This window comes from Callospermophilus lateralis, chromosome 14 (assembly GCF_048772815.1).
Source record: "Callospermophilus lateralis isolate mCalLat2 chromosome 14, mCalLat2.hap1, whole genome shotgun sequence".
Taxonomy (NCBI): domain Eukaryota; kingdom Metazoa; phylum Chordata; class Mammalia; order Rodentia; family Sciuridae; genus Callospermophilus; species Callospermophilus lateralis.
This window is the reverse complement of record NC_135318.1, coordinates 30,267,777-30,295,644: the sequence shown is the minus strand read 5'-3', so window position 1 is coordinate 30,295,644 and position 27,868 is coordinate 30,267,777. Positions and strand designations below refer to the sequence as shown.

Sequence of the window (27,868 nt, the reverse complement as noted above, 5' to 3'; positions counted from 1 at the left end):
CCCCGCCTCGGGCTTCGGCTACAGCGTCTGGACGCGCCCCCGTGCGTCACGTCCGCTAGGGCTCGAGGCTCGTTAGATCTGAGGAGGGGCGTCAAAATTGAAGTATCTGCGCATGCGCGACGGGACCTCAATCCGCGGTTCAAGTTGAGCGGACCCGGGGAGTTTTGCATCTAAACTCACAAGCTTCTGAGTCTGGCGTAGCAGTCTTCTCTTGTTGCGTGCCGATAGGAGTATTGTTTTGTCCCAAGAGATATAGGCAAGCAGTTGAGAGGGGCTTGAGTGCTCCGTGACCTTAGCTGTGCCAGCCCCGACACTCCCCCTAGATTACTGGGCTGAGAAGCTTGGAGTCTTCGCTATAACTTTCCTCCAGCGCTTGCTCTCTTTGCTTCCCGGACTTCCCTAGTAGTGAAAACTTGCTTCGGCCGTTAAGTGTAACCAGCCCGTTCTGTACTTCATGTTTCTAGGACTTGATTTCCTCGGCAATTAAAACAGGTTTCCTAATTGAAGGGGAGCTTGTAGATTAACAATTCCAACCACTGAACGCTCCTAACGTCCTGGAGTGAGTGAAAGTAGTTTTTACTTGCACACCCTCGAAGATTGCGTGATTTGGGGGGCGATAAGTTTGATGATAGAGTCTCTGAAAGTTTCATCCATGCAACTTTCATTCTTTCGGAAATATTTGTTACCATCGATTGTGCAGGCACCGTAGGTCTTGGGGATACCATGATGAACAAGATACTGTTCTCTAAGAGTTTACGTTTTAGTGCGAGGGGGGCCAAAGACAAAAATAGAGAGGCCTGTGCTAGCAGGGAAATATGCAAGGCTTATGGTAGAAAGATATAGATGGGAACTACTTGGACTGATCAGAGGGAGGTCGTGATGTTTATAACCAGCGAAGTGAATAGCTAGGAACTCCAGAGAGAAACTCCAGTCCTTTGAAACAGGAAAGAGATTAGTGTTTTCTAGGAATATCAGGCCAGGGTAACTGGAGAGTAGTGAGCCAAGGTTTAGAATGGTGAGAAAACGTTGAGAATGTAAATAGGAGCCAGATGCTATGGTAAGAAGTTTGAAATGTATTTAAAGAGAAATGTGAAGCCAAGGAATAGTTTCCCACAGAGAACTGATCTTGGGTCAGTCATGTAGAACCACACAAACCATATCACAGCTCTTTAAACATTTGGATATGACTGACATGTTCTTTGAACCCCCCTTTCATTTGCCAACACCCCTCCAAGCTATGGTTCCTCTACTGTCTTAACCAGAGGATTTGTGAACACTTTAAAAGTGTGGGGAATTAAAAAATGTAAATTATGTGTGCACATTTTAAAATGAAAGAATCTAAGACTTTATACAGATTCTCAGAGTAAAGAGTAATAACTATGGCTTAAACATTTCTCATCTATGTTATAGCAGAACACAGTGTCAACTTTAACCCAGACTAGTTCTCACCTGTGAAGTGAAAACAATAGGTAATTATGATTAAATGAGATGATTTTCAGAAAGTGTTTAATGATAAACTGTGAGGTGTTAAGGTTGCGGCACTGTGCCACACAGTACCACTATTATTAACAAACATCTGCATCCCTGGGATGGAAGGACAATATATAGATGCTCTTTCTTTAGCATTTCATAAGCACTAAGTGCCTATCCTGGGTAGAGCGTTGATGGAAAAATCTGCCTCCCAGAAGCTTATCATCTAGTTCCAAGAGGAGGAGGGGGGCGGGCGGGAGATGTGTCTGTGTGTATCCTGAGGGGGGCATAAGTAAAATGCTCTGGGATCTGGAACTGTAAAAGAGGTCTCAACCTCCATTGGAAGTAAGTGCTTATTGGAATTCACATTTGAAGTGGGTTTGAACAGATCGAGTCTAATCACAAAATCAATACTACACGTACATTTATTCTCGATGATATGGTAAGACCAATTGAAAACACTGCAATCACTTACACTACCCGGTAAATATTGAGCAGTAGCTTTCGTGAGAGGGAACCTATTTTTTGTGCAGTCTGTTTACTATACATTGCTTGTTCTGGGCAGTCCTTATCTTCATGCTCGGGAACAAAGTACACACACACACACACACACACACACACACACACACACACACGGCCTTCTCCGAAACGAAAGGCCCCGCGCCTTCAGGAGTGGGGTGGGATTCGACGAGGCCGGACCATACAATGGGGGACGTTTTGCCTTAGCTCTCACATCCCCATCCCCCGTGGGCCGCGCTCGGCCGGGCTTCGCCTTCAAGGATCCTTTCGCCCCTCCCCTGCAGCCCGGGGAGCGCAGCCACTGCCCGGCCGGGCGCCCTCCCTTTCTCGCGCGTCCCTCCTCCTCCACCGGGAGCCGGAAAACCCGGAGCGAACCGGCCCAGCCCGGCGGCGCATGCTCAGTAGTGAGCAGGTTCAGTGTTCTAGTAGGAAGCTCCAGCGCTACACCGGCGTCGGCGGCGGCCGCTCGGGGCAGCCAGATTCCCCAACAACGACCTCGGGCTCGTCCCCTCCCCCTCTAGACCCCAGCCCCAGTCCCGCCGCGCCGGGAGGGTCTGGCGTTCGGGAATCTGCTGGGCAGAGCGGGCGCCGCGGTCGGAGCGTCCCTCCACACGCCCTCCCCCAGCCGCCCGCTCCTCGGCGGGCCAGGCCGGGCCCGGGAGCGCGGCCCCGGCAGGCGGGCGGCGTCCGCGGCGGAGGGCAGCCCGGGGCGGCGCCGGCGGGCCGGGGAGGGGCGGGGGGCCTGGCCCCGGGGCGGTGGTGAGGGATGCCGCCGCCGCCGGCGGGCTGCTTTCGCTCTCCGCGGCTGGTGCTGGTGTCGGGTGGGTGGCCGGGTGCGGGCCTCGCCCCCCAGCCGCCTCGCCAGGGCTAGCCCGGCCGCGCGGCGCCGGGAGGGGGCCGGGCCGTCCGGAGGAGCCCCGGCCCTATTCCGCGCTGCGAGCTCGCCCTCTCGCGGCTCCCCGGCCCGGCCGCCGCCGCAGCCGCCCCTCTCCCCGCCCAGAGGCGCCCTGGGGGCACCATGCAGGCGCAGCAGCTGCCCTACGAGTTTTTCAGCGAGGAGAACGCGCCCAAGTGGCGGGGGCTGCTGGTGCCTGCGCTGAAAAAGGTGAGGAGCGCGCGGAACCCCGCTTCCCGGCTGCAGCCCCCAGCGCGGGCGCCAGGCTGGGCGAGGGCTGGGGAGGCGGGGCGCACAGGGCAGTCTTTCTTCCCTGTCTCATCATCTCTCCTGGAAGGACCGCGCACACTAGGTTTCCCTACTCTAGGCTGGCTCTCGGTGTTGACATTCACCCGATGAGTGGGAAGGCCGCAGGAAGCCAGTTTGTCCGAATAATCCAACCACCGTTGCCTTGCCCCTTGATTCAGACAATTGGAGGAGCTTCAGTTTTCAGTGGAGGTCAAAGCAGGACACTTTTCCGCCTTCTGGGTCTTATGGCAGAGCTGCTGTCAGCCTCCGGTTTTAGGTGTCCAGTACTCTCGGTTTGCTGGCTCAAGAATGCTCTGGCCATAATGCGTGCTCTAAGTAATTGCGAGCTTGCCTGCCAACGAGAAGGAGGCCTGCTTTGCTTTGCTCTGCTCGTCCTCAGTAATAACTCTACAGTCTACTGACACCCCCGCTCCCCCATTAACAGGGGCCGTTGCCCTTGCCACTATTTTCAGATTTTGCTGGGGTTTGGGTGGTTTGAAAATCTTAGTATGGTCATTTGGTTTATTAAGAATTTTTAACCTATGTATGTTACTTTCAGCTTGCCTCTTTGTTAAGTAAAGTTACGCTGCAAGTGTAAAAACTTCTAAAGCAATATTGTGACAGTAAATACAGTATTAAAACATCTGAAATCGGTGTGTTTGAATGAATTTAAAAACATTATTTTTGTTTCCTTTTCTTCATTTACCTTTTCAATAGACATTGTTTTTATATTGTTTCTTCTTTTTGCTCAAAGAATGGTCAGGCTCTCTAGTTAAAATATCATTTTGCTCCTCCTGAGAATTGAGATAATGGTGTACCTTTGATGCAAAACATTTTTACTTTACCATAAATATCTTAAAAGGTATGATATTTTTCCAAGGCTAGCAACTTTTACTTTCCTTTTGACCTGTTGTCCCCCTCTCCCTCTTGGTGTATGACAATGGAAACGATTTGGTTTGTTAGTAGAATTTGCTCTTTCAAATTTATGTTATGACTTTCCCTCTCAAGTGTTTCACTAGTTACAAACACCTCTGTGATAATTTCTAAGAAAATCAAAGAGATGTTATATATCTTATATTTGATTCATTAAGCATTCCATCAGATTTTATTCTATTTACTTTTGCTTTACCTGAAAACTTATTAGCTTGTAACAGAAGGGGAGACATGTGTCAGTGACACTAGAAGCTGGTATCCTGACAGGGTAAGGGGACAATGAAAATTTGTTTCAAGATGTGTTTAAAACAAAACAAAACCTCTAAAGCATTACCAGTTTGGGGCCATTTTGTTGGAAGCAAGCAGCTCCTATCTTGAGGGAATCACCAAGATACAAGATGAGGATCTTTGTAGGAATGGAAAGAGCACTGTAGGGGCTAAGCAAACGTGATCTAATTCCCACATGGGTGGCCCTTGTTAAATCTGTCCATAGATACATTTTATTTTACTGGCACAGTGTTGTTTTATTTTTAAATGTAATTATTTGCCAATATTTAAAAATGGGAATACTACACAAAATCTCAATTTTCAGTTTTTTTTTTGAATAGGAATATCTCTCCACTTAGAGTCCCCAGTCTAGCAAGGCAGTATAAACTGCTGGAGTTGAGTAAATGTTTTCCCTGTTTAGACAGGACATGTATTCCAGTTTTCCACATTCCTACTTGTGGTGTTTGATGTTTGCTTATTTACATAACCCAAGTTTTGACTTTAAGCAGAGTACCATTGAAGAATTAATGGGAGGAGAGGAAATGTACACCATCTACTTGATATATGTAAGATTCTTCCAGTAATTTAAATGTCCACTGGCAACAATTCTGAGATATCAAAGACAAAGTTAAAAATATATTTCTTGGTCAAATATGTAGCTCAAAAGCTGCATTTTTCACATACCTGCTGGACATTTCATGTGGATATGTCCATATCTTGAACTCTTCCTTCAGACTATTAGACTACTGTGCCCCATTTGTGTTCTCTCACCTGAGGTCTCTGGATAGGCTGTTTCCTTCACCTGGGATGTCCTGATTTGCTGGACTTGACATTTCTCATCCTCTGGGACTCAACCCTACAGCTTTCTTAAATCCCCAGGGCAGAATTGGATGTTACTCCTTTGTTTTGTTTTCGCCCCCATCCTAACTCTTAGCAGTGAATTTTGGGTTCCAATTTACTGTGTGTTCCCCTTGCCCCAACTGTATTGAATGCTTTCAGAGAACAGGGATGATATCGTATCCTCATTTTATTCCCCTTACATACATTGCCTGACATCTGTTAGGCATTCAATTTTAATAAACCGAGTCAGGGAATACCCAAACTAAAACTATCACCTTCTCCTCCATCTGCCAGTTTTTAAATTTCTTTTTTGATTAATAGCTTTAGTATTTTATTTGACTGGTTCAAGACTTTGAAGAAATCTCTGACTTTTCTCTGTGCATTACCACATTCGGACTAAGGTTGCATGTTTTTTCCCCTTTGATATTGTTCTATTCCTTCCTCTAACTGCTCTAATTGAACCTCCTTTCTTAGATTAATGTGGTAGCCTCTTAGTTCACTGCCTCCTCACTTGCCCTTTATCTATTTTCCAAAATTCAGAAATTATAGGATAGTTCTGAACATGTCACACTCTTGTTCAGAACCTTTGATGTCTTTTGAGCTTAATGTAGGATAAAGTGCAGTTTTTTAGCATGGAATTGTTGGTGATTTATGATCTGGCTTCATTCTGATCTTCTGACTGGATTACCTCCCATAATCTTTCCTGTTCTTTATGATTTAGCCAGATAGTACTGCCACTTTTCCTGAAATGTTCAGAATGTCCCACTATATCTCTTTCCATCTATCAGCTTAAGTCCTGTCTTATCCCACAGATATATCATGCCTACCTCAGACTATTTCCTTTGGCACTAAGGATATTGAGGTAAACAATATAATCAGAAAGACTAAGTTAGAACATGATGAGGTGAGTCTGGAGAGAGAATTGGTTATACACTTTTTTGTTAAGATGGAGTTTGAAGAGATAGAAGCCATAGGAGGATTATTGTCATTTGTTTGTTTAGGGGTAGGACTTATTTCTTTTTTGTACTGGGAGTTGAATCCTTAGGTGAATTCCATGAACTAATCCCCAGCACTTTTAATTGGTCCTTTCTAAATTACCCAGGCTAGCCTCAAACTTGTGATCCTCCTGCCTCTGCCTCCAGAAGTTGCTAGTATTACAACAGAACTGATGGCACACTGGCTACTGAGAAGTTTTAAATAGAAAAGTAATACCAAATTTGAATTTTAGAAAATTCACTTTCACACATAATAGACAATGGGCTGGAGGGCTGGGGTTGTGGCTCAGTGGTAGAGTGCTTGCCTAGCATGTGTGAGGCACTGGGTTCAATTCAGCTCCACATATAAATAAATGAATAAAATAAAAGTTCATTGACATTTAAAAAATTAAAAAAAAAAGAAAGAAAATGGGTTGAAAAAGAATGACACTTGAATCAAGGAGAAAAGTTAGAAAGCTAGTTTGTTAGTCCAAATAAGAGATGATATACATTTGAATTAAGGCTACATTTGAACTAGAATGGAAATGTGATAGATTCTGTTTTGTTGAGAGATGTTTAAAAGGCAGTATTGATGGGGGAAATAAAGGAACCAGGAAGAGTTGTTTCTGAATTGAGTGCCTTTGATCTGGATAGAGAATTGTAGAGGACTTTGGGATGGAGAGAAGAGTGGCATAAAATGATTTTTGGATATGTTGATTTAAAAGTCCCTTTGGGTTATCCAGCTGTACTTTTCAAACTGGTAATTGGCTATTGATATCTAATGAAGCAGCGTTGAAACTTCTAGGTATGTAAGTAAAGCTATAAGTATAGTCAGGTATAGTGGTGCACACCTGTAACCCCAGTGACTCAGAAGCCAAGGTAAGAGAATGGCATTATTAAGTTACCCAAGATGAAGGTCATTTTGGGCAACTTAATAAGACCCTGTCTGAAAATATGTAGGGCTGAGGGTATAACTCAGTGAAGAGGACTCCTGGGTTCATTTCTCAGTATTGGTGGTGGCTTGGGGAGGGAGGAGGAATAAAGCTATAGATTAAATCTGTATCTATAGAAAGACTTATACATGAATGTTTCATGGCAGCTGTTTTCAGCCAAAAACTAGAAATAATTCAAATGTCCATCTATAAGAATGAATAAACAAATTATGATATAGCCATATAGTGGAATAAGAAGAAATGAACTAGGGCTGGTGGTAGAGTACTTGTCCAACATATTCAAGGTCCTGGGTTCATTTCCCAACATTGTAAATGAAAATAAAAGAAAAAACTACCAATACACCTGACAACATGGCTGAGTCTTACTTTAGCTGAAAAAGCCAAACCAAAAGCATATATTCTGTAAAATTTGATTTATATGAAATTCTAGAAAATGCAAATAATATAGATCATTGTTTGTTTTAAAGAGAGGATTATGTGTTCACTTATCTTGATTGTGTTGATGGTTTCAGGGAATATTTGTTTATTTTGAGACTAGATCTCACTAAGTTTTTTAGAGCCTTGCTAAGTTGCTGAGGCTGGCCTTGAACTTATCCTCCTGCCTCAACCTCCTGAGCCGCTATGCTAAAATTTTTCATATTGACCAGTTTTAGATATCTACAGTTTATTGTATGTCAGTTGTAACTCAGTGCCTAAAAAGTGTTAGACTTCACAGCTAAGGGGTCATTGATCATTTGTATCAGAACAGTTTTATTTAAAGGGTAGAAGATGAACAAATGCATGAAAAAAGAATGCAGATGACCTGCTCCCACCTCCAATTTTTTAAAAAATATTTTTTAGTTATAGATGAACACAATATCTTTATTTTGTTTATTTATTTTTATGTGATGCTGAGGATTGAACCCAGTGCCTCACATGTGCAAGGCAGGTGCTCTGCCACTGAGCAACAGCCCCAGCCCTCCCACCTTCAAATTTTAAATGAGGAGAAGTGAGATACTGCTTAGGCAAGAAGGGAATTCAAATTCAAGGTTGGAAAGACATTTTTGCTTCTTACTAGATGGTGACAAAATTGTTAAGAGTCTTTGGGGAAGGAACTGAACAAGGAAAGAGTACAGTAACACAAGCAATAGAATTTGCCCTGAACTGTTTGTCAGGTCCTATCTTTAAACACTTCACATATACTCCAATTTAATTCTCATAGATACTGTTATTCGTCCATTGCAAAGGGAAGAAAAGTGAGATTTGGAAAAGCTGATTTGCCCAGGTAATTTGGTTACAGAGTCTGCTTTCTTTTCCTCCTTCTTCTTCTTCTTTTAGTGGAAATACCCTTTTATTTCAAGACAAAAAAAATTGTGTTTTATAAATTTCCAATTTTCATTCAAATAAATCCAGGAATATAATGTAACTCCAAAAGGTTGTTATGCTTTTTATACAATTCACAATTTTTTTTTTTTTTTTTATATTTTATTTCTTAGTTTTTTTTTGGCAGACACAACATCTTTGTTTGTATGTGGTGCTGAGGATCAAACCCGGGCCGCAAGCATGCCAGACGGGCGCGCTACCGCTTGAGCCACATCCCCAGCCCCAATTCACAATTTTTTTCTAAAATGAATTAGTAAAAGCAATATGCAATAATAAAAATCATTTTCAAAAGAATTTTATGCTTTTTAATTTTATTTTATTAGGGCATATTAATTATACAGAATAATGGGTTTCATTATAGCATACTACTATATGCATTTAGCATACCTTGATCATTTCACCCCCTACTCTTCCCCTTTCCTCTCCTGATTCTCCCCCTGATGCCCTTTCTCCTTTTTAATAGTCTTCATTTACTTTCATGTTGCTCCCCTACTCTTTTTTTAACCCCCTAGATTTTATGTATGAGAAAAAAAATGCAATAGTTGTTTTTCTGAGTCTGGCTTATTTTGCTTAACATGATGATCTCCAGTTCCATTTTTCTGCAAATGACACAATTTTGTTCTTTTTGGATGAATAATACTCTATTGTGTATATATACTCCATGTTCTTTATCTATTCATCCATTGATGGGTCCCTAGATTCCATAACTTGGCTTTGTGAATTTTGCTTCAGTAAATATGGGTAAGCAGGTATTTCTATATTATGCTGTCTTTCCTTCTTTCTTTTCTGTTCTTTTTTTTAAATTTTATTTTATCTATTTATTTTTTTAACTGGGGATCCTAACTCAGGGGCCCTTTACCACTGAGCTACATTCTCAGCCCTTTTTTATTTTGAAATGGTCTCACTATGATGCTGAGGGTCTCACTAAGTTGCTGAGGCTGACCTTGAAATTGTGATCCTCTGTCTCAGCCTCCCCAGTCACTGGGGATATAGGCATGCATCACTGTGCCTGGTTTTTGCTGACTATAATTCCTTCAGGTATATGTTCAGGTGTGGTATAACTGGATCACATGGTTATTTTTACTTTTTTAAGGAACTTCCATACTGACTTCTCTAATGACTGTACTAATTACATTTCCACCAAATCCCATCCTCACCAGCATTTATTGATTTTTGTATTTTGTTTTTTTTGTAAAATCAGAACCTCCGTCTCCAGTCTGCACATTATTGCAGAATTTTTAAAATATTTTTTTCTAGTTGTAGATGGACACAGTACCTTTCTTTTATTTATTTATTTTTATGTGATGTAGAGGATCAAACCCAGTGCCTCACATGTGCTAGGCAAGTGCTCTACCAGCCCCCTGATTTTTGTTGTCTTAATGATACCCATTCTGACTGGAAATCAGAAGGAATCTCAGTATTGTTGTTATTGCTGTTGTTTTTTTAGTACCAGGGATTGAACCCAAGGGCACTTAATCACTGAGCCACATCCTTAGCTCTTTTTTATATTTTAGAGACAGAGTCTTACTGAGAGTTGCTTAGGGCTTTGCTAAGGTGCTAAGGCTGGTTTTGAATTCACCATCTTCTTGCCTCTGCCTCCTGAGCGGCTGATTACAGGCATGTGCCACCAACCCCAGCCTCAGTGTACTTTTGATTTGCATTTGTCAGATGGCCAAAGATGTTGAATATTTTTTTTGTGTAATTATTGGCCATTTGTAACTTCTTTTGAGAAGTTGTCTATTTGGTTCATTTATTGATTTGCCCATTTATTGATCAGGTTATTTGGGGGGTTGAGGTTTTTGAGTTCTTTGTATATTCTGGATATTAATCTTCTGTCAGAAGATTTGCTGGCAAGGATTTTATCCCATTCTGCAGGTTGTCTTCTCATTGTTAATTGTTTCCTTTGCTGTGCAGAAGCTTTTTAATTTGATGCAATCCCATTTGTCAATTCTTACTATTACTTCCTGAGCTGTTGGAGTTCTATTCAGGCTGTTGTTATGTGTATCTTTATCTCAAGTGTTTCTCCCATTTTCTTCTAGCAGTTTCCAAGTTTCAGGTCTTTTACTTAGAGCTTTGGTCCATTTTGGATTTATTTTTCTACAGGGTGAGAGAGAGTGATGTAGTATGAATCTTCTACATATGGATATCCAATTTTCCTGGCCCCATTTTTTTTTTTATTTGTATCAAGGATTAAGCCCAGAGGTGCTGAACATTGAACCACATCCCCAGCCCTTTTTATTTTTTTATCTTGATGCAGGATCTCACTAAGTTGTTTAGGGCTTCACCAAGTTGCTGAAGCTGGCCTCAAACTTGTGATCCTCCTGTCTTAGCCTCCTGAGCCCCTGGGACTACAGGTGTTCTTTTATACTTTTTTTTTTTTTTTTTTTTTTTTAATGAATTTTAGGTTTTTTTAGTTCTTGGAAGAATGTCAAAGGTATTTTGATGCACTGCATTTCTAGATCATTTTCTATAATATGGCCATTTTAACAATATTAATTCTGCTGATCAATGTACATGGGAACTCTTTCATTTAGTGGCTTCTTTAATTTCTTCAGTGTTCAGGGTTTGCATTTATTTATTTATTTGTTTATTTGTTTGTTTGTTTGTGCTGAGGATTGAACCCAGGGCCTTGTGCATGTGAGACAAGCACTTTACCAACTGAGCTATATCCCCAGTCCTGCATTCTAATTTTTTCTTTTATTGGTTTGGTTCCAGAGATTGAACCCAGGGATGGTTTACCACTGGGATACATCCTCAACTCTTTAAAAAAATTCATATAATATACATGGGTGTATATATGTATGCATATATACTTACATATGTGTATAGGTATATATATGTATACATATATGTATATATGTTTTTTAAGACAGGGTCTTGCTAAATGTCTTAGGATTTTGCTAAGTTGCTGAAGCTGGCCTTGATTTTATAATCCTCTTGCCTCAGCCTTCTGGGCCTCTGGGATTTCAGGCATGCACTACCATGCCCTAGAGACTGTATTTTAAACACTATGGTATACTACCTCTGGCAGGGTGGTGATTTCATTCTGAGATGGTAGCAAAAGAGGTAAAAATGGGTTTGTATGTTGGGGAGTAGAGAGTTCGTGCTTAGTAGTCTCTGTTTTCATTATGAAATAAAGGGTAAGATTTTTTTATAAGATATTTTTAGTTGTTAGTGGACAATTAATTATTTTTTAGCAATGATATATGAGCAGTGGAATACACAAATGTGAATTGTACTATTTAATGAGTTTTGACAAATGTATGCAATCTAAGACTCTACTAAGATACAGAATATTACCATTATTCTTGAAATTTTCTTCATGCTCCTTCTCAGTCAATCCCTGCCCCATCCCCCAGATGCAACTACTGTTCTGATCTTTTAGCATCCCAACATAGATTAATTTTTTCTCTTCTAGAACATCATATAAATGGAATAATGGTATGTATTTTGGGTGAGGCTTTTGAGATTGTGTTTTTAAGAATTCAGTCTTTTTTCCATAATATGAACATTGTAGTTTATCCATCCAGTGGATACTTGGAATACATGTTTTAAGTTTGGGCTTCTATGAATAAAGTTACCATAATGTTCTTACACAAGTCCTTTTGTAAACCTATACTGTCATTTCTCTTGTATAAATACCAAGGGAAATGGCTTGTAGGGTAGATATCTAGTTTATAAGAAAGTGCTAGACATTTTCCCAAAGAAGTTGCACCATTTATATTCCCATCATCAATATATGAGAGTTCTAGTTGCCTCACATCTTTGGTAGTATGTGGTGTTACCAGTCTTTAATTTTGTAATTTTGCTGAGTATGTAGTGGATGTCTCAGTATGGCTTGTGTTGTCCTGATAACTTATCCTGAGCATTTTTCATATTCTTGTTGACCACTCATCTTTTGAGTGGTGTCTGCCCAGATCTTTCATCAATTAAAAAAATTGAATTTTCCATTTAGCATTGAATTTTAAGAGTTCTTTATATATTCTGGTAACTGTCCCAATTTTTCAGATACAAGTTTTATGAATATTTTCTTCTAGCCTGTGGTTTGCCTGTTAATATTGTTGGAGTCAAATTTATCAGGTTTTTAAAGCTTATTGCCCTCTAGAATTTTTTTTTGCCTGCTACCAAATCATGAAGATATTCTAATGTTGTATTCTAAAAGCTTTATTTACATAATTTGTAGTCTATTTCAAGTTAATTATTGGGTATGATATAGGGAATTGATTCACTTTTATTTCATGCTGATATTTATCAAAACTATTTGTTGAAGAGATCTTCTTTCCCCAATTGAATTGTTAGTGTTTCATAAAAATTAAGTTATTTCATTTTCATGTGAATAAACATATCTATATTTATGTTTACATATCTTTTAGTTTATTTCCAGGATTTCCATCCCATTTCATTGATCTCTTTGTTGATTACTGTAGATTTGTATTTAATGTTAAAACTACCTTATATTACTTAATAATGAAACATGGCAGATAATATTTTATTGGGTTTTTGCTTATGTGCCTAGGTACCATGTTTGCATACTTCTCACTGACCCATTCATTGACTTACTTTTCAAGATGGTAATATCCTAGTTTTATAGATGAGGAAATGGATCTTGAAAGGCACGTTGCTCAAGATCTAACAATAAGGAGTAGAATCAGAATTTGAACCTAAGTTTAAAGTTTCTAAGACAGCTCTATCCACTATACTGTATTGCCTTCTTTGAATAGGCAGTATTGTACAGCACAATGGTTTTCTAATTCTAAATCTTAGATATTAAAGAAGGAAGTGCTTTATGCCTTATAAGAGAGGGAGATGAATGAAGAGGGTTTTGAAACTCCCCACTATAAGTTGAGGTGCTCAACCCTTTAGTGTATTGGTCTTCTGCATAGGATTTCATTTGGAAAGAAGGTGTGTGTGTGTTGGCGGGGGGGTTCTGATGCATTAAAATGTAAGGTTGTGTGTTTTTTTCTTTTTTTTTTTTCCCCATCCCTTTGATGCTGGGGATTGAACCTAGGGCTTATGTATGCTAAACACATGCTTTACTGCTTAACTATACCCCCAGCCCCCAAAGTAAGAATTTTGAAGTTATTAGTTAATGGGAAAATAGCATATACCATAAAGAAATGGGCTGGGGAGTAAATAGTCTTGGGGTGACAATGGGAAGCTAGGAGACTTCCATACACTTATGTTTGGGCATGATGGAAGTGATATTTTAAATGAAAGTGGGAGTTAACTAGCTAAGGATTAGCAGGAAATGAGTTTGAAGAATTTGTAGTAGCTTGGAAGGCCAAAAGAAACTCAGCTTTTTAGGAGTTCTGAGTACCTGGAGTTTGGAGTGCAGGGCCAGATCTTGTAAATCAGGGGGCCACTGAAAGGTTTAAGCAGGATCCTGACAGATGAATTTTGAAGGATCACTGTTCTGTGGGGCATGAATTAAATTAAAGGAGACAGAACTATAGCTAGGAAGGCCAGTTAGATTTTTACAGCAATTTGTGGAAGGGATGATGGTGGTCTTAACTAGGATAATAGCTTGGGGATAGAGAAAAGTAGATACATTTTAGGGAGATTTTAGAGGTAGATTGGTGAATGATGGGCAGGACATTGAGGAAGGAGTCAAAAGAGGGTTCCTGGGTTTCTTAGGAGTCTAAGTAATGTTGGTTTTGAAAGAGAAAAGATAGGAAATGAGCGCATTGGGAGGGAAATTAAAAAACTATCAGCAATCTGAGGTTGAAAGTATGTGAGAGAACTGTGGTAGGGATTTATCACCAAAGACAAACATGCAAAGACTTCTTTGTTGAACTGTCCTTGGTAATTTTATGCAGGTACAACCTGAAGGCTCCAATGATGTTTTTCAAAGTACATTTCAAATACTACCTCCACAAAGCCTTTCTACTACAATCACATTCTCTCAGTGTATGGATCTCTTCATATCCTTGGTACCTTATATCTCAGTTTTAGCATATCATGACAGTCTGACTTATAAGGATCGTTTGAATCTGTGGCTTCTTTCCTTTTGTAGGTTGGAAGTACCTTTGTATTCCCTGTAATGCTTACCATAGTTCTCACATATAGTAGGTGTTTATGTATATTTTTTGATTGCATGTCATTCTGAATCTGTCCCCTCATAAATATACTTAATGAGTTAGACAGGTCTTAGATGAAATCTGTCCGTCAAAAGGCATTGAAATTGTCAAGTTCATTGCATTCTGATAGCAAATAGGGAAGCATAAACTGTATTTTAGAAATAGTTCACTTAAAATGGCTAGATTAAAAATAAAGTGATGCTTCAAAGGGAGCTTTTATCTTTATTATTAGTCCAGGCCCTTTTAAAAGCAGGTGTTAGGATGAGATTAAGTGTGTAAGAAATTGATTAAATGAAATGCTTGTGAGGGGGAAAGGAGAAGGAGTCAGGGGGATTTGTCAGACTGTGATGCCAGTCTGACTCCATGTGAAGGAGAGAGGTAAGGAAAGAAGGAACTTTAGGTAAAAGTGTCGGATTGCAGTGCAACACTAAGGAAAGTTTGCCAAGGCCTCAGGAAGTATTTGAGTGAAAGTTGCCTATCACAGGAAATCCACATCTCTCAGGAATAGGTCTGCCTTAGTATGCCTGCCATGCTCTATCCATTGGCTGGGAGGAGCCAGTTAGAAGCGTGGCCACTGCACAAACACAGTGATGGATTTCAGAGTGCAGCAGCTGGGGCCCTTAGTCAATTATGCTTCCTGTAGTCAGATCTGAGAGGCTCATTCTCATGACCAGCCAGGGTCAACTCTGTAGCTTTGAATTGCCTGATTTGAGATAATTGAATTATAGTCCCCGCCCTCTGCTGTACCTCACTGCCTAAAGTGGGTAATTTGTTCCCCAAAACTTTTCATATTAGTTTAAAAAGAAGTCTTAAGGTGAATTCTTAAAAGTTTAATTTTTATTAAAATTAATGGTATATAATTTACTTCAGTAGCTAATAAATTGTGCATTTCATAATTCAGTGTTTATGTAATTAAATCTGTAATGAACAAAAACACAAAACACTAAGATGAAAGAAACACTGTGAGATCCATATTATTATGTATAAGCTAGTGAGCCAATATTTCAAGCATCCCTGCAGTAAGTACTCTGAGTAGTCCAACCATACAGCCACAGAGATTACTCCTGTTGGCTTTCCTTTCCAGGTTGGGCTGCTTCAGAAGCATACAAATGAAATCCCTCTCAAGTCAAATTTTGGTGACCCCCTATTAGAGTTGGGGGTGGGGATGAATAAACATGGGAGAAAAGAAAGTTTTAGATCCTGAATTATTCAGATGTTATTTTTTAAATAGATACTTTCAAACTGTAATACTAAGATGATTTTGAGAGTTTCTTTAATGATATCTTTATGATGATTTTTACCTGTTTAGTTTTATTCATCAAATTAGTTGAATACGTATTGTATGGCAAGCATTATGGATATAAAATTAAAAAATAAAATGTTATCGCTTTGATGAAACTTACATCTGTAATTTAAAAGGTCTATAATCTGCCCATAATGTGTTAAAGCAGCTTTTGCAAATTAGGTCAATCCTAGTATATAGAAAGTAGCTTGGTTCAGGGTTAAAAGAAAATCAAAGAATAAAACAAGTATTGAGATTAAAAAAAAGTTGAGATTTTAATCAATATAGATGTTTTGTAATAAGTTAATGTAAATTTTAATTATTCTTTTATAATTCCTGAAACAATTATTTTCTATGTAGTGCTTAATAATTTGTAACGGAGTGCAGTTATTGATAAATACATTTTGTTTTAACACAGAGATGGAATTCTGATCTCTGTACATAGATTTAATAACTTTTTCTATGTTTTTTTTTTTTTTTTTTGTACTGGGGATTGAATTCAGGGGCAATGGACCACTGAGCCACATCCTCAGCCCTATTTTATATTTTGTTTAGAGACAGGGTCTCACTGAGTTGCTTAGTGCCTCGTTCTTGGCTGAAGCTGGCTTTGACCTCGAAATTCTCCTGTCTCAGTCTCCTTAGCTGCTGGGATTACAGGTGTCCCTGGCATTTCTTTGAATTTTTTTGTAAAATATGTAGGACACTAAATTTTCCATTTTAACCATTTTTGAATATGTAATTCGGTATGATTAATTACATTCACAATGTTGTGCTGGGCTCAGTGGTGCACACCTGTAATCCCAGTGGCTTGGGAAATTGAGGCTAGAGGATTCAAGGCGGCCTCAGCAACTTTGTAAGGCCCTAAGCAATTTAGTAAGACCCTGTCTCAAAGGAAAAAGAAAAAGAAAGAAAAGGGCTGGGAATGTGGCTTATTGGTAAAACACCTCTGGGTTCAATCTGTGGTGTACACACACACACACACACACACACACACACACGAAAAGAAGACCAAAAATAATGTTATATAAACATTACTACATTTTAATCACTCCAAATAGAAACTATTCATTAGCAGTAACTTCTCACTTCCCCCTCTTCCAGACCCTGGTAGTCTCTAATGTACTTTCTGTCTCTGTTGATTTGCCTATTCTAGATAGTAAAATATTTATCTACTTGTGTCTGACTTCTTTCATTAGCATAGTGTTTTCAAGACCCATCTATGCTGTAGCATGTGCTAGAATTTCATTCCTTTTTAAGGCTGAATAATAATCTGTTGTATGTATATAGGCCACATTTTGCTTATGAGTTCATCTGTTGATTGACATTTGGGTACTTTCTACCTTTTGGCTAATGTGATTAATGCTTTAATGAACATTGGCATATAAGTATTGATTTGAATCCCTGTTTTCAGTTCTTTGGGGGATGTACTTTAGAATTTCTGGATCATTAGTAACTTTGGTTAACTTTTAGAGGAACTGCATGTTGTTTTCCACAGAGGCTTTACTCTTTTATATTCCTATCAGCAATGCACAAAGGTCAGTTTCTCTACATCTTTGCCTACACTCCCCTACCCCGCCTTTGGTTTCACTCTGGTTGGTGTGAAATGGTATCTCATTGTGCTGATTTGTATTTTCCTAATAGCTAAATGATATTTGATGTTTTTTCATGTACTTGTGGGCCATTTGTATGTCTTCTTTAGAGAAATGTCTGTTTGGATTCATTGCCCCCCATTTTTTTTTTTTACATTTAAAAAAATTTTTATTTGTTATTTTTAGTTATACCTAACAGTAGAATGTAGTTTGACATACCAAACATACATGGAGTATAACTACCCATTTTTGTCATATTTTTTTTTACATGATGTGGAGTTACCCTGGTCTTGTATTCATATATGAACACAGGAAGATTATATCTGCTTCATTCTGCTGTCTTTCCTATTCCCATCTCCCTCCTTTCCCTTCATTCCCCTTTGTCTAATCCAGTGAAATTCTATTCCCCACCCCCAGCTTACTGTGAGTTGCCATCTGTGTATCTGAGAGAATATCAGAGAGAACATTTGACCTTTGGTTTTTTGGGATTGGCTTATTTCACTTAGCATGATGCCATAATTTCATTCTTCTTATGGCTGAGTAATATTCCATTGTAAATTTGATTATGTGTAGTTTTCATTGTTTATGTCTTTAGAGAAATGTCTACTCAAGTTCACTGCCCATGTTTTATTTTGGTTATTTATAGTTTTTAGGAAATCCTTATATATATATTCTTGATAATAGATTTTTATTAAACATGATTTGCAAATATTTTCTCTTAAATGCCACCAAAATATTGGCTTTTAGTTTCTTATAATGTCCTCTGGTGAACAAAAGTTTAGTTTTGATGAAATCCATTTTATCAATTTTTTCATTCATTGCTTGACTTTTAGTGTCAGAGGTAGGAATCCATGGCCAAATTCGAGGCCATGAAGATGTACCTGTGTTTTCTCCTAAGTGGTTTATGGTTTTAGTTTTTGTATTTAGGTTGTTGATGCATTTTGAGTTAATTTTTGTGTTTAGTATGAGTTAGGGGCCTGTGCCACTGAACTACATTCCCAGTCCTTAACCACTTTTAAAATTTTGAGACCAAGTCTTAATATGTTGCCCCCCCGGCCTCAAAATTGCAATCCTTATTCTTCAGCCTCTTGAGTAGCTGGGATAATAGGCCTCACTGTGCCTGGCCTCACTCCATTCTTTTGAAGGTGGAAATCCAGTTATCCTAGCACCATTTATTGAAGAGTCGGTTCTTTTCCCACTGAATGGACTTGGTTCTCTTGTTAAAGATCAATTGGCATAACTTAATAAAGCTTAATAGATTTCAAAAATAAAGAACTCTTAAAGTAACCTTGTTAAAAATAAAAGATCAATTGATCATAGATGTATGAGTTTATTTCTGGACTCTGTCTTCTCTTTAATTGGTCTTGTCTTCTCTTAGGATAATACTACACTGTTTTGATTACTGTAAATTGTAAGTTTTAAAATCAAAAAGTTTGAATCTTCCAAGTTTATTTGTCTTGATTATTTTATTTAAATTAATTAATTAAATTTTTTTGGCTCTTTCAATTTCATATGAATTTGAGGATTGGGATTGCCATTTCTCAAAAAAAAAGGCTATGGAATTTTGTTAGGGATTGTATTGAACCCATAGATTGTTTTGGGTAATAGTAACATCTAACCAACATTAGGTCCTCCTACCCATGAGTGCAGGTCATGTTAATTTTTTTCAGCAACATTTTGAAATATTAGGATACAATTCACCTCCTTGGTTAAATCTATTACTAGGTATTTTATTCTTTTAGATAATAAATAGAATTGGATTCCTAGTTCCCTTTTCAGATTGTTCTTTGCAGGTGCTTAGAAATACAGCAGTTTTTTATGTGTTGATCTTGTACCCTGAAACTTTGCTGAATTCATTTTTTAGCTGTAGTAACTTTCTTGTGGATCCTTTAGGCTTTACATAGATATATAGGATTTTATTATTGGCAAATAGAAATAGTTTTACTTTTCAATGTGAGTGCTTTTCCTTCTTTGGGCTAGAACTTTTAATGCAATGTTGACTAGAAATGGTAAAAGTAATTATCCTTATCTTATTCTTGATCTTAGTGGGAAAGTTTTCAATCTTTTACCATTGAATTTGATTTGAGATATGGGATTTTTATATATGCCCTTTATCATGTTGAGGGAATTCCCTTTTATTCTGTTTCTGCATGTTTTCTCATGAAAGGTGTTGGATTTTGTCAAATGTCTTTTCTTTGTCAAGTGAGAAATTAATCATTAATGTAGTATATTACACTTTTTAAAATGTTGAACTGTTGTTTCATTCCTAGAATAAACCCCACTTGGTCAAAGTGTATAATCCTTTTGATGAGTTTTGGATTTGATTTGCTAGTTTTTTGGTGAGGATTTTTACAAATATGTTCACAAAGGATATTAGTCGTAATTTTCTTGATGCCTTTATCTGGCTTTTGTATTAGGGTACTACTGACCTCACAGAAAGAGTTTGGGAAGTGTTTCTTCCTCTTCTGTTGGAGGAGTTTGAGAGGATTCCTGTTAATTATTTAGTAGAATTCACCAATGAAGCCATCTGGCTCTGAGCTTTTGTTTGTTGGGAGGTTTTTTTTTTTTTTTTAACTGATTCAGTTATTTATTTTTCCTCTTCCTCTTCCATGCTGGGGATTGAACCCAAGGCTTTGCAAATGCTAGGGTTTTTTTTTTTTTTTTTTTTTTTGTACCAGGAATTGAACCCAGGGGCACTTAGTTACTGAGCGACATCCCAGCCCTTTTTTATACTTTTATTTTTAAATATTTATTTTTAGTTTTTAGGTTGACACAATATCATTTTACATCTATGTGGTGCGGAGGATAGAACCCAGTGCCTCAACTAGGCGAGCACTCTACCACTAAGCCACAACCCCATCCCCATTTCCCCCCCCCCCCATACTTTTATTTTGAGACAGGGTCTCAGCAACTTCATTAAGTTGCTGAGACTGGCTTTGAACCTGTGATCTTCCTGTTTCAACCTCCCAGCTTCTGGGATTACAGGTATGTGGCACTGTGTCTGGCTACTTTTGTTTTTTCTTGAAACCACTTAGCTAATTTGTATTTTTCCAGGAATTTATCTACTTATTCTAGGTTATCTAGTTTGTTGATATACAGTATATAGTACTTCTTTATAATCTATTATTCTGCTTTTAGTTATTTATGCTTTTCTCTTTTTTCCTTAGGCAGTCTATCTAAACATTTGCTAATTTTGTTGATTTTCTTCAAAGAGCCAACTTTTTGTTTCATTGATTCTATTTTTTAATTTTTATTTTGTTTATTTCAACTCTAATTTTGATTATTTCCTTCCTTCTCTAACTTGGGGTTTAGTTTACTTTTTTGTAGAACCCTGTGGTATAAAATTAGCTATTGATTCGAGATAATTTTCTTTTTAAAAGTAAATATATCTATAAATTTACATCTGAGCCCTACTTATGTGCTTCCTATAAGTTGTGGCATATTGTCAGTTTTCTGTAAGTATTGGTCTCTAGTTATTTGCTCATTTTCCTTGTGACTTCTTCCATTGGATGTTTAAGCAATTTCTACATATTTATGTTTAAGTTAATTTCTGCATATTTATGAACTTATTAGTTTTTCTTTTGTTAATGACTTCTAATTTCATTTTATTATGGCCCGAAAAGGCCTTTAATTTTAATCTTTTTGAATTTATTGATATTTTATTTTGTGTTATGATTTATCATGGAAAAATGTCCCATGTGCATCCGAGAAGTATGCATATTCTGTTAGGTATAGTTGGTTTATAATATTCAGATCTATTTCCTTATTGATCTTCTGTCTGGATGGTTGATCTATTATTAAAATTGATATAGTCAAGTCTCTAGCCATTATTATAGAACTATTTCTCCCTTTTTGGTCAATGTTCACTTTATATATTTTAGGGCTCTGTTATTTTTGCCTGTATATTTATTTGGTTATATTTCCTGATGAATTAACACTTTTATGAACATGTAATGCTCTTCTTGTTCTGGTAACAGTGTTTGACTAATAGCCTATTTTGTCTCACACTAATAGAGCCATTCCAGTTCTCTTTTGCATGGTATGCTAGCTTTTTCTGTCCCTTTGATTTTTTTTTTTTTTTTGGTATGGGGAATTGAACCCCAGAGGCTCTTTACCACTGAGCCACATCCCCAGCCCTTTTTATTTTTTATTTTGAGTCAGGGTCTCACTGGTTTGGGGCAGTGAGTCTCACTTGCTGAGGCTGACCTTGAACTCCTTATCTTCCTGCCTCAGCCTCAGTTACTGGGATTACAGGCATGTACAACCATGCCTGATTGTCCCCTTATTCCACTTGTATCTTTAGGTAAAAAGTGAGTCTTTTATAAATAGCATGTGCTCAAATCATGTATTTTAATCTATTCTACCAATTGCTGCCTTTGATTAGAATGTTTGATTTAATTAAAATAATAACTGCTAAGGAAAAACAAATGTTATTTTTTCTGTATGTTTTGTATCTTTTTTGCTCCTCACTTTGTCCATTATATTTTGCCTTAAAAAAAAAAAAAATTGGGGCCAGGCACAGTTGTATACACCTGTAAGCCCTGTGACTCTGGAGCTGAGGCAGGAGGATCTTGAGTTCAAAGTCAGCCTTAGCAGCTTAATGACACCCTAAGCAACTCAGTGAGACCCTGTCTCTAAATAAAATACAAAATAGGGCTGGGGATGTGACTCAGTGGTCGAGTGCCCCTGGGTTCAATCCCCAGTACCCCCCCCCCAAAAAAAAAGTTGGCTTATGTAGTGAACTGTTTTGATTCCAGTCTCATTTCCTTTTGTGCATATGTTTAAAGATATTTTCTTTATTGCTATAATGGTGGGGGTTACATTTAATATTCTAAACTTAAAGCAATCTAGTTCAAATTGGTACTGACTTAGCTTCAATAGCATGTGAAACTGCCATTCATAACAGCTTGGTTCTCCTCTTCTTTGTGTTATTGTTGTCATAAAGTATATCTTTTTATGCAGTCCCTCCATACTCACAGGAGATGTGTTCCAAGGCTCCCAGTGATGCCCCAAACCATAGATATTCCCAACCCTGTGTATATTTTATTTTCCCCTAAATGGTAGATTCTGTAAGGGATTAACAACAACTAGTTATAAAATAGAACAGTTTTAATAATATTCTGTAATAAAAGCTTAAGTAATTGTGATCTCTGAAATATAGTGTTGTACTTTCTTATGATGATGTGAGATGGTACAATGTCTCCGTGGTGAGATGGAGTGAAGTGAATGCCATAGAAATCTTGGCATGGAATTGATTCAATAACTGAGAAGGCTGTTAAGTGTCTAACAGTTGGGTGGCACATATGGATAGTATGGACATGGTTATTCAGGTCCTGGGGTTGGGGGGGCAGCCTAAAATGTTATCATGTTTGTCAGAACAGTGCCAGTACAGAATTTTATGAGGTTTTTGTTTGTTAATTTCTAGAAATTTTCCATGAAATATTTGTGGACTGAGGTGTTGGTGGGCAAATGAAACTGCAGAAAGTGAAACCACATTGTGTGATGAGTAAAAGGAATTTGTAATTGTTTCTTGTACATTTGCTTTTAAATCCTGTAGGCAAAAAATAAATAAATAAATAAATGGGGGGGGATAAAAGCCAAATATATAATCATACTAGCTTTTAGTTTTGCCAAAGTATTTACCTTACTGGAGTCCCTTTTTCTTTGTATGGATTAGAATTATTACTGTTCAGTCTTCTTTAATTTCAGCCTACTCTCTCTAGCATTTCTTGTTGGGTAATTGTAATGTGCTGTCTCAACTTTTGTTGATCTGAGAATGTCTTTAAAGTACTTCATTTTGAAGGACAGTTTTGCCAGATTTGAAGTATTGTCTTGGTTGGCAGAGTTTTTGTTGTCGTTGTGGTCGTTCTCTTGGCATTTCATGTATGTGACTCGACTGTGCTCTAGCATTGATGGTTTCTAATAAGAAATCAGCTGTTAATTTATTGAGAATCCTTTATACATGAAGAGGTGCTTTTCCTTTGGTTTTAATATTCTCTCTTTGTCTTTAGTTTTCAAGTTTGACTATAATGTATCTCAGTGTAGGTCTCTTTTAACATTTATTTTATGAGGATTTCAGTGAATTTCTTATATTTGTATCTTTCATCAAATTTGAGATATTTTCAGGCATTATTTTTTCAAAAATTTTTTATTCCTTTTTTTCTTTTTCTTTCTGGGATTATTATAATGTGTATTTGTCCATTTGTTGTTTTTCCACTCTGTTCACTCTTCTTCATTCTTCTGTTCTTAAGACTCAACAATTTCAGTTATCCTATCTTTCAAGTCCAGTGGTTCTTTCTTATGCCTTCTCAAATCTGCTGTTGAACCCTTCTTGTGATTTTTTTCATTTCATTTACTGTACTTTTTAGTTCTAGAATTTTTGTTTCATTTCTTTTTGTAATTCCAATTTATTTATTGATATTCTCATTTTGTTTATATGTCATTTTCCTGATTTATTCATTTCTACATTGAACTACATCTCCAGTCATATTTATTTATTTGTTTGTTTTTGAAATGGGTCTCACTAAGTGGCTTAGAGCCTCACTGAATCCTGAGGCTGGCCTTGAATTTGTGATCCTCCTGCCTCAGCCTCCTAAATTACTGGGATTACAGGTGTGCACCACCATGCTTGGATCCTGATTTCTTTTAATAATTTGTTTATGTTTTCTTATTTAGTTTTGTGGTTTTTCTCTTAGCTCCTCAAACATATTCAAGATTTTTTAAAAAGTTTCTGTCTAGTGATATATAGAATTCCTCAGGAACAGTTTCTGTTAATTAAATTTGTTCATTTGAATGGGAATATCCCTGCTTCTTTGTATGCCTTGAGATTTGTTGTTACTATTGTTGAAAACTGGATATTTGAATATTATAATGTGGCAACTCTTAAAATCAGAATTTTTACTTTTCTAAGAGTTCACTAATTTTAATTGCCCTAGCACATTTGTTAAATGACTTTTCTTTTTTTCCTTGTTGCATATGTAGTCATTGAAATCTCTGTTCTTTAGCTTGTGTTCCATCAGAGTTTTTGACATAAATTTCCTTGAACACACAGAGCTAAAAAAAAAAAAAAAAAAAAAAAGAAAACTCAAATGTCAAGACCCTCTTACAGTCTATACTGTGCTGGGATATTCCTCCAGCACTTTATGAAAACTGTAATGCTAATAATTAAGAGTAAAATTCAGATCTGTGTCCTGAGATTTGTTTGTTGTACTCTGAGATAAAGTTCTTTCATATCAAGTCTAAGACTCTTTTCATAAGAAAATAGCTTATATCTTAGTTTAAATTAATCATGCCTTGGTATTTGAATTTTAAAATTCTTAGATAATAAACAGTTCTTTTTCCCCTAAAAGACAGGGTCTCACTATGTTGCCCAAGTTGGCTTTGAACCAACAACCCTCCTGTTTCAGCCTCTTGACAGCTGGGACTATAGCCTTGCACTACCACACCAGACACAAGTAGTTCCTGACTTACCAAGCACAAGGTGCTCTCAGAACCCCTGATACCTGAATTCCACTAGAGAACTCGGTTAAATTCAAAAGGTGTTTATTGAGAAGCTGCTATATACAAAATCTTGTGCTTGGCTTCATAGAGAAGTAGGGGGATTAAGAGGTTTTACATAAGAGGAGTTTATAATCTAGTAAAGGTTAAGTCAGTTCCAAAAATTGTTATCATTTAAAGGACTAATATGGTACATGTTTTGAGAAATACAAATGTAAAAATGTGTAAGTCTTTTTTTTTTTTTGGTTTTGCTTTGTGTTTTGGGATGGGGTTCTTGCTATGTTGTTGCCCAAGCTGAACTCAAATGATCCTCCCACCTCAGCCTCCCAGGTATCTGGGACTGAAGCCATGCACCATGGAGACTGGCTTGTAAATCTTTTTAATCATTAGATGAATGGTTGAGTTAGCAGTGTACTACACTCACACACTCATACATAGGTTACTTGGGGGCACAAAGGCTAGGGAAAAAAAGAACTTCTGAACAGAAACAGAATATTTTTACCTTCTGTATTTCTTAAACATTTTTACTTTATTTGTATTCTCCAAAATTCTACCAATTACACTTTCATATAAAATAATAAATATACTTTTGTGAAACCACAGTTACTTCTAGGGAAATTTAAGCTACATATTTTATGTATATCAGTGTATTCATAATGCCTATCTCTTAGTTGTTATAAATTGAGATCATACCTGTTTGTGAAAGACTTAAGAGTCTTAGTGGGTGGAAAGAGGGACAGAGGGTGACTTAAACACATGCAAAAACATGTAATTTGGAAGGGGTAGGGTTTTGTGGGGATGTTGCAGCAGGGGCATTCAGGGAATCCCCAAAATAGAGACTTAAAGGGGAAGGTGATACATTGGTGTCGAAGATTAAATTTATGTGGTTATAAATTTTGACTGAGGACATGTATATATTGGTAAGGGGAATCAAATGTTTTCTAAGTCTCAATTTCTAGAATTTAGACTGCTGCCTTAGAACTGAGATCAAATGTGTGTGCCTGTGAGACTGAACTCATATGTAGGTATGTATGTGTACTAGAAATGGAACCCAGGGTTTTTCCACTGAGCTACATCCCCAGCCCTTTTTATTTATTTTTTTTATTTTGAGACAGGATCTTGCTAAATTGCACCCAGGCTGGGCCTCAAACTTGTGGTTCTTCTGCCTTAACCTCCCAAGTAACATGGGATTAAAGGTGTGTGCCACATGCCTGGCCAAACTGAGATTATATTATATAATTTTATTAAATAGACTTTTGAAATCCTGGGGATTTAATCTCTATTTATAACATTATTTCTATTGGAAAATATTTATTGAGCAAATAATAATCTCTTGAAGTAGCAATTAGTTTATAAATCTGAAATTATTTTGAAAAGATAACTTCCAAAATGAGTGAAATTAGAAAAACAAATTTAAATTAGGCCTTTTCTACCTTAAAGTAAGCATTTTTAACAATTTACTTAATTAGCAAATTTACATCTTTGTTTCATATTGTGTACTAATCTGTTTCTAATTGTATTGCTACTTTATATTATTTCACTTATGTATTTGCTGTTAAACTCTTATTTTTTCCCTTTTATTAAAGCAAAAATTCAAGCTTATTCTCTAGTTAAAAAAATATGTTTCAAATGGCCAATGTTTAATTGTCAATATTCTGATAACTATGGACATATTCCTAATGGCTTTATGGCTTTCTTAAGGGGAAAAAAAGGAGCTTACAAATTTGAGATTTCTTTTATAACTTACTTTGGGAGAATTTATTTCCTTTTAAATAGTAATAAACATTTAATATTTAAATGATATATATGCATATAAATTAAAAGTGGAAGTATCTTCCTTCCTGCATTCTACCAGTCTCACTCCTCAGAATCTATATAGCCTAAATTTCCTCTCAATTTTGAGGGCTCTCCGCCCTTTAAAAAAATTGGGTAATATTTTCTCTATTAAAAAAAAAAATCTTACATGAAAGCCAGTGTGGATAACAGATGGATAACAACAACAACAAAATGTTTCTTTTTCTTCCTCTTTTTTTGACACAGGCAATGAGTAGAATTGGGCTGCCTCCTCACATTTATGCAGTAGTACCTGAAGTATCTCTGGGAAGTCCTTAGCTCTGAACTTGTCATTTGAAAACCCTTTTTCTCTTAGTGTTGCTGGTAATTAAGAGCAAGAATTACTTTGAATTTTTTTTGGATATCATGTGGAAGTCTCAAAACAAATTTCTAGATTCTTTTTAATGTATATTTTAAAAAATAGCCTTATATTCCTAAGATGAATAATGCTTTGTCAGAAGTTTCAACATTTGGAACAAATTTTAGTAGTTTGTTATAAATAAATGTAGTTCAAACATGCTTAGGGTGGGTGCCTGTCAGGATGGACATAATGCTATATATAAAGCTTATTTTCTGAATCATCTAATGTTCAACAGTTGACTTAGACATAGTAATAAAAATACTTTTTCAACCAATACATAATTATTTCTTCATGTCTCTTTAGTGTATCAATCTCTCTCTTTCTGGCAGGAGCTTTATTGAGGAATATGTCATACATTCTATTTCCTTTTTTATTGTATATGATTAAAGTTTACAACATAGCATTTTGGTGTACATACACATATAGTGAAATGACTGGTCAGCAAATTAACATATCTATCTTAGTTTTGTGTATGTATGTGGTAAGAGCATCTAAAATCTACTTTATTTGCAGATTTTCCATATGCAATATAATGATATGAACTATAGTCCTCATTTTAACATCAAGCCTCTATAGACTTACTCATTCTATATTACTACAAGATTGTAGCCTATGGACTCAACCTCCTCATTTCCTACTCCTCTCTGTCTATGTTAACCTGTACTATTATTTGTTTTTATGTATTTAGTTAGCTTTTTAAAGATTTCACATGTAGGTAATACTGTACC

The 27,868-nt window shown here is 37.1% G+C and overlaps 1 protein-coding gene across 3 annotated transcripts in view; it reads left to right on the top strand.

Moving 5' to 3' along the window:
* The first annotated feature begins 2,782 nt into the window (after positions 1 to 2,782).
* Sos1 (SOS Ras/Rac guanine nucleotide exchange factor 1) overlaps positions 2,783 to 27,868 on the top strand; it is a 111,568-nt gene continuing 86,482 nt past the window's right edge. For all 3 annotated transcript variants that reach the window (XM_076832526.2, XM_076832525.2, XM_076832523.2), the window contains exon 1: positions 2,783 to 3,094. In XM_076832526.2, the coding sequence (XP_076688641.1) occupies positions 3,008 to 3,094 (87 nt within the window). In that variant the 5' untranslated portion in view covers positions 2,783 to 3,007. The remainder of the gene's footprint in view (positions 3,095 to 27,868) is intronic.